At 39.7% G+C, this 10,315-nt stretch overlaps 1 protein-coding gene across 1 annotated transcript; it reads right to left on the minus strand.

The window, feature by feature from the left end:
- Positions 1-1,091: 1,091 nt before the first annotated feature.
- On the minus strand, positions 1,092-10,297 carry ZUP1 (zinc finger containing ubiquitin peptidase 1). The gene is made up of 9 exons (XM_048297332.1): positions 9,937-10,297; positions 8,307-8,423; positions 7,263-7,372; positions 6,359-6,527; positions 4,684-4,872; positions 4,206-4,374; positions 3,404-3,555; positions 2,848-3,068; positions 1,092-1,822 (listed from the first exon to the last, which is right to left on the minus strand). The coding sequence occupies exons 1-9, from the start codon at positions 10,232-10,234 to the stop codon at positions 1,775-1,777; spliced, it is 1,473 nt and encodes a 490-aa protein (XP_048153289.1). The 5' UTR covers positions 10,235-10,297; the 3' UTR covers positions 1,092-1,774.
- Between the last annotated feature and the right edge of the window lie 18 nt (positions 10,298-10,315).

Below are 10,315 nucleotides of genomic sequence, written 5' to 3' on the forward strand. Positions count from 1 at the left end.
TGGATTAGACTGAAAACTAATTCTTAATAATTGAATAAAATCCCATTCATAAACTTTTACAGAATTACAGTAATTTAAAATCCTGGTGCTGACAATCTTCCTGGTGTATTGTTCTTAACTGCCTCAGTCCAATGCATGCACTGTAAGGCACGGAGGGAGGCAAGAGTGAGTTGCAACGCTGCACCATGACCAGAGTGAATTTAGTTTTGAACATGCTGGCTGTTTTGAATAGTTGGTGCCTGAGCTCTGTTAAAATTCAGAGGATGGTGCCTACCACATGAAGATGCTGTGGGTAAAATTTCAAGCATGCTGCAAAGCCTGGGATTTTACATCCAAATTATGATTGCATTATTGGCATATCATCTTTTCTTTCCTTCCATCTATTTCACATGCATTACAGACCAGGGCTAATAAGGGAGCTGATAGTCCCCCAATTCCCAGGAACTCTGACCCCAGTCTGAGCCGCTCTAGTGTCCTAAAGTATTTAAACCTTTCACAGCTCAAAGGCTTCTACATACCTGCTGAATGTATTTGCATAACTATTTAATTTCATGCATACTTCAAAAAAAAAATAAATCAGTGATTTATGGGTTGTAATATCTTTACATGTCCATGTGCTTCACTACTTCCAGAAACGACAAGTTCTTATTGCCAGAGCACATTAAACATGAGAGAAACAGGTTACTGGTAAGGCTCTTACACTTGTATTTAGGTGTCAGCATAGAAGAGTCTAAATGAAAGGGATGTATCTAAGCTCCAGTTACAATAACTGGATGCTCTGGCATGATACAGCTGCTAAAGCAAAGACAGCCTGTGCTACCTGCAACACTCTCCACCATCCCTCCCAGCCTCCAGCTACCCTCCTGGAGGGGCAGGGCTCTTATATTCAACTAGAGCAGCATGTTCTAGGTACAGTAAAGTGCCTCAAACGCCCAAGATACTTATTTCAGCAGACAGCTCCAGTCTCTTAAATGGCATTAGCCCTGCACAACAGAGCCACTAGTCAAAAGGCAGTCCGAATGTCCTTTTGGGATATACATTATAAAACATACAAAAAGTAGAAATTTTTTAAAAAGGATGAAGATGGAATAAACACTTTTAAAAAATATATTAATTTTATTCATTCATGGTACAAAAGGAGTATTTTCTTCCTCTACCCCAAAGGATTGTCTTGCACACCACCTAAAGCACACACACTCTATTCTGGACACCGCTTTCTTAGAGCTCTTAGCCAATGCCAACACTGATCCACCTCCTAAGCACACGTGTTCATGTTTAAAAGTGATACATCTAGAGAAGCCAGCTAACTGACAAGAAGTTCACTAGTAAACTAATCCCTGGTGGAACACACTGAATTGTGAAGAAACAGAAGACTGGTCACAGTGGCAGCACAAACACACTCACAGAGGTAAACCATGACCAGGAACTCCAATTAAGTAGCTCCACAGTATCTTTATCCACTGCTCACTGACAACAGTGCATAACTTGCTACAAGACAGTAGGTGTTGCTAATTTAAGCAACTAAGAAAATAACACATTTTCTAGTAAGACAAGGAACACAATACTTCAGAGTTACAGTTGTATCAGGATGCCAGAGTTTTGACTGAACACAAAAACTACAGGTTTCCTCCAGTGTTGTCCTTCCTCAGAGCTCCCAAGCATTTCTGGGGACATAGTTTAAGTAAGTCTAAAAATTGTTGAGTTAGGGTCCACAGTCCAGCAGTTTAATGTTTTGCACCCAGCAAGTTCCAAAAGCAGGTTACAAAGGTATCCTTTAAGGTATCTTCTCTGATGTTAAGACCTGAGAAGCATGGCAGCGAGCCTAAAAACAGGTGGGGAGAGAGGAAAAGTACTTTAATTAACGAAACCAGCACTTTAAAGAGCTTCTTCCAAATTAGTAGTTTAGCAATCTTAACGAGTATAAGGGGTTACATTTCATCTTAATTAAATGGGAGCTTCCAAGACAACACTAAACAACTGGTATTTTTAAGTATAAATCAAATCTTTGAAAAGAAAAAAAATAAAGTGGCAAACAAAAAAAAATTGAACACCACCCACCCCCGTGAAATCCCAAACAACACTGACTCCTGAATTTTAAGGCTTTTTCCAGTAGGAGGAGAGGATGCCCATGTTTCACTGATATTTCTGACATGTTCAGGACCAGAAAACACTTCATACAATACCTCATTTCAACATACACATTAAATATAGCTGAGCTAGTGATTCAGTTGCCAGTTATTTCATAGTCTAAATAAAAGTGTGTCCTGAAGCTTGAACATGCTGAACAGTGCTGATAAGACACCACAGAATTGGAACATGGGTCCTCAGAATCAATTTGTTAGTGTAGGAAAGAAAAAAGCTTCAGAAACAAAAACCGTATCTGGCACTCAGCTGAAAACTTCTAAGGTCTTAAAAAAGGTAAAATGCCCAAGTCAAACACATGGATAAGGTTTATAAAAATTTCAACAGCTCAAACCTCTGAACGTAATTTTGCACTATGAGTGTTTGTAAATAACATACATGCTCACAGTCAGTTATTTAGGAGAATACCTTGTAAAAAAATGAAAAGTTTAAAAAAGCCTAATTTACACCTGCAAACAGCTGAAAGCTTCATACAAGACTTAGAATCTTTGTCTGTTGTATCAAGGTGGCATCCATTTATATGCAAAATGTTTTTGGTTTTGATATCCTGGGATTATATAAGCAGAAAGCAGGAGAGAAAGAGAACAAGGAAAGTGAAGAGATGCAAAAAATCCACCATGCAACCATATATGCATATGCATTCAAAGAAGAGATGCAGATGGTCTTAAATTTTCACAAACACAAACTGTTCTCTGAGATACTTACAGCTTTCTCTTCCAAAGAGAGCACCCCATCTACAGCCACTATCTGGTATTGCTTTTCTTTTAGGCTACCCACAAATTTCCGAAGTAGTTTGAGACCAGTTCCATCACTGTTTTGTTTCAGCAGTTTCTGCATTTCTTGGGAAGAACATCCCGGGTCAAACAGTAGCAAACATAAGCTTTTGTTCTTCTTCTCTTCTATTCCAACAACTGTACGACTATGACCTAATACCAAAACAAAGTTTCAGTACTTTAAAAACACATAAATCCCATTTACTTCCTTATAACATACGACTGATTTTCAGATCAAGGAAGGCATTACTCAAATTTTAAGAAGATAGTTATAAGAGTACATGTCAAAAAGCTGAGATCCCAATCACATTCAGCTCTTCCATCCAACAAAAACACAAACTTTAATGTTGCTCTTACTAAATAGGAAAATTACAGGAAATAAAGTCATGCCTTCAATTCAATGAAGAACTAAAAAATGGTGCTCTGAACTGCAGTACGTATAAAGAGGGATAGAGAATACTAAGAAACCAGCATATTGTGACACTGACCTTGATGTTGCAAGTAGATAGGTGGCTTGGAAGTACACACCACCTTTGCACCACCTTCATTATCTGTAGAATAGTAATGCAAAATCCACTCGAACAAACGAGGGTGTGTACCCATAGAGCCAGTGGGTTTGTGAAAGTCAATGATTTGGCACCTGCAAAACATTGAGAATGAAAACAACAATATAATTTCAAGCAGGTTGCTTGTTAAATCAATTTTTTCACCTCTGGGTCCCTTCCTCCTGCACCAAGTGGTCCCTACTACTTTTTTACTTTTTAATACAGGAGGAGGGGACACATAATTACAAAGCAACATAACGTGTACTGTCCCCAACTGGAAAATTTATTACATAACAAAGTAAATACTATTCTATTCAATCTAACAAGAACTTGTGAAACTTGCAAAAATTAATGTCGCATGTTTTTGTATGTGATACATGTACACTAGAGAATCCAGTTAAAAGCCATAGAAAACAGCTGAAATTCAGATTCTTCTTGAGAAGAAACTTTTAGAGAAATCAAGTTTTTAATCAATGCTTTAATTTACACATATGTGGCATAATTCAGCATCAAGTCTCAATGATCTAAACAGTTACTCAGTATACGTATGTCCTGTAAGTAGTTGTATGTACCTACAAGTAGTTACACAGCTTCATGCTGCATTAAATCAGATCTGTTTATATATTAGTTAAATTTAGTCACTAAGGTGGCTTTGTCATCACACAGTTGGGAATTCTAAACTTTAAAGGTACAGCAGTTAAATCAGCTGTTGAGAATAACAACAACAACAAGAAGCAATATTTACTTTATCCTGAGACTGGTTAACAGTGAATAAATTTCACATGCTCCTATCCATGCTTTGGAACCATGTAATCTGTTGTTGAAGTGAGATGCCCCATGAGGATCAAAACCTTCTCTCCAGGCATCTTCAATCATGGACTGAATCTTTGGTATACTAGGAATTAGCGTAGTACCTGGAACAGAAAAGCTTTTGAATTGTTGTTACAGGGATTGAAATAGTGTATTAACTAAAAATATTCAGTTTCTTTTATAAAAGGCAGTTGATGTTACAAAGATGCACCAAAAAGACCAAAGGTAAAACTTTAACCGTATCATGTCTTGCCAGTATTCACCTCTGACTCTTTCACATTAAGTTCCAGTGGTGTAACAACCATTTAATAGGTACCATTGACCTTGTAAGACTTGCTGTGTAAATGAAAAGGCAAAATATCAGTCAGCAGGTTGTCATCCAAGGTACGTGGAACAAACATTTTGTTTAATACCTCTCAGGCAGTCGTTGTAGAAGCTGTTTTGCAACAGTGAGGAAAGGAGCATTTGGAAATTCCTATAACCACAACCCCAGCCTCTGTCACCCAAAGATGAGTGGAAGTGATCTACTCCTGCTGACAGCCACACGTGTCTCACATCTTTGGTCTCATTCTGATAGTACTTGCACAATGCTTCAATTACTCCTAAAGGAAGACAAAATAAAAGGTTTATCTGTAAAATGAACTATAGAATCCACCAGAAGAGTCCCTCCCCAACTTGGAACAGATATAGATTAATACAATTTATTTTAAAACTTCTATGTGACCCTATGCTACATTTAGAACCCAAGTCACAGAACTGAACCTATTTCATTTCAGTGGTCTTTACTTTGATGAATTTATGTACTATGAAGCTTTCAAAACTAAATCTATTTTTTAACTATTGCTATACAACGATTATTTTAAATTAAACAGCTTGGACTAAATTATAAACTGTGATAGTCACAGGAACTATTATAATGATACAGAAAAAGTACGTCACCAATAAAGCGTTCCTACGCCCCTGCAACCTCCAGTACAACAACTCCTTAAAAACATGGCAATACTTATGCATACTATGTAAATTTTTTATTTCCCCCATATTATTTTTCTTGGAGAAACTAAGGGGGAGGGGGAAAAAAAGAATTGCACTTCTTGAGAATTGAACTGTAAATTACTGAAAATTGAATTTGAGAATTACTGTAAATATTTTAAAATAATCCTCCTGCAGGATATTCCAAGCTCTCCTTTGTTACATGAAAGAATATGCTTGGGAATGCTCTCTCCAATTCATATATGTAAATCCTCAAAGCCCCTTTATTGCCATGTTGTTGTGAAGAGAATTATTCCATAGTCACCACAAATTATTTTCTAAGAACCTTTCTGAAATCTAAATCATTACCAAGAATGAAAACTTTGAGTTATTTCCATGCAATCCATTTGACAGAAGAAATTTTATTTTACCTGTCAAGAACCAAGTGGATATTTTGTAAGCCAGAACCACTAGCAGTAGGCTAAAAGACCTTTGAACTGTCTTGGAAAGTAAAGACAAGGGAGCTTTTTGAAAGGAACACAGAAATCCACCTGCCCTGTGTTTTTGCACCAACCATAAAACATTTAAAAGAAGATGCATCAAGTAGATGTCCACTCCTTGAAGTCCTCTCTTGGACTTTGTAATCAGATGAACATTGTGCTTACTTGCAACCAGCTTACACAGTTTAACAATTAACAGAAACACAAGACAAAAAGCTGCTGTAAATTTGAACAGCTACACTGGATTAGGAACCAATGAGTGCTAATCAGTAAACAAGCATAGAGTCAAGGGCAACCAGCTTGTAATAAGACATTTGCATCTTCTGATACATACTGCACTTGTGCCCTTAACCAGACAACTTGGTTCCAAGGTTACATTAAAAAAAATACCAACAAAAAACCAGCCTTCAGGTTAGAATACAGATCAAAATATACCAAGCCTTAATTTCCTTATTAGTTTAGGACTATTACAATATAGATTGAGCCAGAAAATAAGGTTTAGAGCTAGGACACAACCAATACTAAACAATGATTTATGTGTTTTGTTAAAGACTGGTTTGGTCACTACAATCTAGGTCTAGAAAGTACAGTTTTAGTTGTATAATTTCACCATCTTTACCTGAGGTCTTTGTTTTCCCATCATCTATACCAGAAGCCAAACTTTCCATCATGTCAGCTTTTCTCTTATGATATTCAAAGGGCTGCATCCTTCCTCTATCAACTTCTCTTTCCATATTCCTCAGAAATTGCTGCTTGAAGCCACCAGAATTATCCAAACCATACTGTCTCTGTTAGGGATGGAACGTGCATGATTTAAATCACATTTTTAAAATTCGTCTTTTGTGCATGCAGTTTCTCAAAATCACTATCAGTACCTTTTAAAGATGGTGAGACATAAAAACTTCAGAATTACAATTATTTTAGAGCTGAAGACCAAGCTTCATTCCTGAATATGAATGTGGGACTAGGAAAGCCACACCCGGAAGAGCAGGTACATCTCTCTCCTCCCTCTTTGGCAGAGCCACTGGCACAGAGGCAGTCTGGCAAGGAGGTAGTGAGAGTGGGAAGTGAGTTACCAGGGCTGTGAGATGGGAGACAGAGGGAAGCAGGACTGGGAGCAGCTGATGGTATTCCGGTAGAGGACAGCCATTCTAGCAGGGAATATGCCCCAGGCTGCATTGCAAGGCAGAGCTCTAGAGCTGGGTGGTGCACAGGCAGCAGGTGTGCTGGGAGAGCAGAACACCAAGCACAGGGAGCAGCCAGCCCCATCCTGAACCAGCACCACTCAAAACAGTAAAGCCAAGTAGCTCAAGGCTGTCATGTCCAGTACCTCTGCCAGGATCAACATTGCCATGAGACTGAATTTGCTTCCAACCCACCCCTGCACCATTACCTCAACACAGACTATGTGACTTGCACAGGTCTGATTTGGTAAGGCCATTCCAGGACATTACAATTCCAAGATACTCAGCTTCTAAAGGCACAACTGTTTGCAAGTTTACCATTTAGAAACAATAGCGTACCTGCAGCTTTTTAAATTCTTCCCTCTCTCGCTTCTCTTCTTCTGATCTCTGCCGTTCATCTTCTTCAGTTTGGAGTCGCTGAGCCAGTTCTAGATCTCTAATGTTTCCGCCTACCCCAGAGTAACATTCCAAAGTGAGGGGACTTGGTCAGGAGCTTAGTAACGCTTTGAGGGATCATTTGTTTAATTTTTCAAGATTCCTTTCTAAGCAGACATATGTAAACACGACTGGGCATTAATTTCAGGAGATGCACCCCACGTTATTTTGAGCTATTAGCAATGAACACTGAACAGGACTGACTGCATTCACTCTACCAAGACTCAGACTCTTGACTTGGACAAAGTTTATGCAGCTACTGGAGCAAATACTGCATGTACCTCTAGCACTGAGAAGACAGCTTTTGTTTACAGTGTTTCACTTCACTGTTAGCAAGAAGTCACAGTTCCTTTACTACCACACTTGTTAGCTTCTAGGACCATTGCCAGCAGTCTCAAAAGGAAGTGACAAAAATTCACAATCAGAAAACTGAATAGGGAATTGCTAGGATTCTGTTAGCTATATTATAAAATAAAATCAATTTTGATTTTTTACTTTAACGCTATGACTAACGAATCAGCAAATTATTTGCAGAAAAGGATTGAGAAAAAAAATTAAGGTTTCATAAGCTATCAATTGTCAACTCATCACAGTGGAACATGCCATTGTAAACTCCATCTATGTAAACCTTCTATAGAGCTAGAAAAACAAATATGTAATGCTGCTGTCTTTTAAACATTTTTTGCTCTAAGTTTTTCTTTTGGCTAACATGCAGTTCATTTACTTAACAACCACACATAGACAAAGATTTCTTTTAGCACAGTAATTAAGTTGAGCACTTGGGCAAGTGATACGACCTAACTGTGTTAACCTCACTATACACGGGTCCAGTTCCTTTTAAATACAGAAATATCTATTTTAAATTTTGTGTGAGATTCTATACTACAACCTGCAAATATTTGCAAAAGCTTTCAAGTATTATTATCAAGCCTGTATCCTTTCATGTACCTTCTAAAAAGCTATGTTCCTCTAAGTGTAAATCCACGTGTTCTTCAAGAATCTGAATGTTTGTACAGGTAAGACTACACATAGGACATTCATATAGCTGTTCACCATTTCCTGTGTCTGAAAAAGAAATGCAGTTTCTTGATTAATGCAATTCCTGTGGTTTTTGTGAGAATCATCCCCTGATTGATATACACCCTAAGACATATACACAGTAATGAAGTTTGTGTTGCCATTGAAATTCCCCAGTTAAAGGCAGCAAATTCTACACAGCTGTTACTCTCCTAACCACTTAAGAATTTGTATCTAAAAAAGCAAAAATTTTAAGACATATTTTCCTTCTTTCAATTAAGTTTTTCCCCATTTAGCTTACAGATCACAATTTGCTATGGTAATGTATGTATCAAGAAATGCTTAGACTGAAATACCAAACCATAAATAAAAAGACAGTTCTGCTAACAGAAGAACATTTGCTTACAAAAATTTAACATTCACGTAATAACAGAGCAGTTGGTGGGCTGAAAGAAAAAAAAGTGCTGCCATTCTTATTTTGCTGGTCTTCCTGCATTTCCTCAAATAACACTCTTTCTGCAGTTTTAGTATTATTATTGAGGGTACCACATAGTATAGGTAAAGTTCAAAAGGATTTTTAGAGATCATCCAGTCCCTGGTAGAATGGCCAAATTAAATAGAGTAAGTTACACACAACTTTTCCCAGTCATTTTTTTTTTTTTTTACAGTTCCAAGTATAGACTCTCCACAAACTCCCCAGAGAACATATTCTAGTGTTTGACCATTCTCACAGGAAAAAGAAGTGCTCTTGCATTTAAATGGCACTCCTCGAGTTTTGATTTGTGCCTGCTGCTTGTTGTCCTGTCACTGGGAACCACAGGCAAGTGCCCGACTCCATCTTTACTGCTCTCCTCTTGAGTCCCTAGATTTTATCTGCATCTTCCTCGGTTCACAAAACACAAGAATTGATATCCTGTGTTAGCAGTTTCTGGAAGGCATTTGTCCCAGCTCAATGTTTATGGCTGGTTGGAAAAAAACTTCGTGGTATAATCATCTAAATTCACCAGCGGCATTTAAGGTAACGCTGCAAACATGCTAGTTTTCTGAAATATGCTAAATACATAAAAAATCAAAACACTCTTAAAACAACTGCTTTTAAAGTAGAAACTGGCTTGCAGGCAAGTAAATTATTCAACCTCTATATTATTTGCACCCATGGAAGTAAAGTGTTCAATGCAACGACCTCGGGATGGGATGGGTGCGTTGTGGATTTGCTAATAAGAACATTTTAATCACAGATTATGCGGTGCGGTTGATTGCACTGGCACATTTTGCATCCTAATTATCGTTTTAGTCCGTATGCATAGCTTGCTACATCACAAACGCTAGTCTTCCAGGCGTATTACTCACTAGCAGAGATGCCACATTTAAGTTCCTGAAATAACTACGGCCAGTAACTTCGGCCAGTTAGTCAAAATAAAATTCTGATTCACGCCTAAAATAAAATACAGTATCTAAATACATAACTACTTCCTTTGCTCCAACTTTATCGCCGGCCGGTTCTCCGTAGCCACCCCCGATGCCCGCGGCGGCATCCCCCCCGCCTCCCGCCGCCGCTCACCTCCGCCCGGGGCGCCCAGCAGGTGCCCGTGCCGCGCCCTGACGTGCTCCTCCAGCTCCCGTCCCGCCGCCTCCCCGCAGAACGGGCACTCGGGCGGTGCCTCGGGGCGGCGAGAGCCCGGCGGGCCCGGCTCCGGGTGGGCCATCTCGATGTGCCGGCGGAGCTCGTCGCAGCCCGCGGCGGTGGCGGGGCAGAGCGGGCAGCGGGGCTGGCGGCGGCACAGGGACGGGCGACGCAGGTGCCGCCTGGCCGCCGCCTCGGAGGGCAGCGCCTGCCCGCACACGTCACACAGCACCATCGGGGCGCCGCGGGCACCGCGGGCACCGAGCTCCCTTCCCCGCGCTCCCTTCCCGCCCAGCGCGCCTCGCGCCCCGCCCCC

Source organism: Corvus hawaiiensis, chromosome 3 (assembly GCF_020740725.1).
Source record: "Corvus hawaiiensis isolate bCorHaw1 chromosome 3, bCorHaw1.pri.cur, whole genome shotgun sequence".
NCBI lineage: Eukaryota > Metazoa > Chordata > Aves > Passeriformes > Corvidae > Corvus > Corvus hawaiiensis.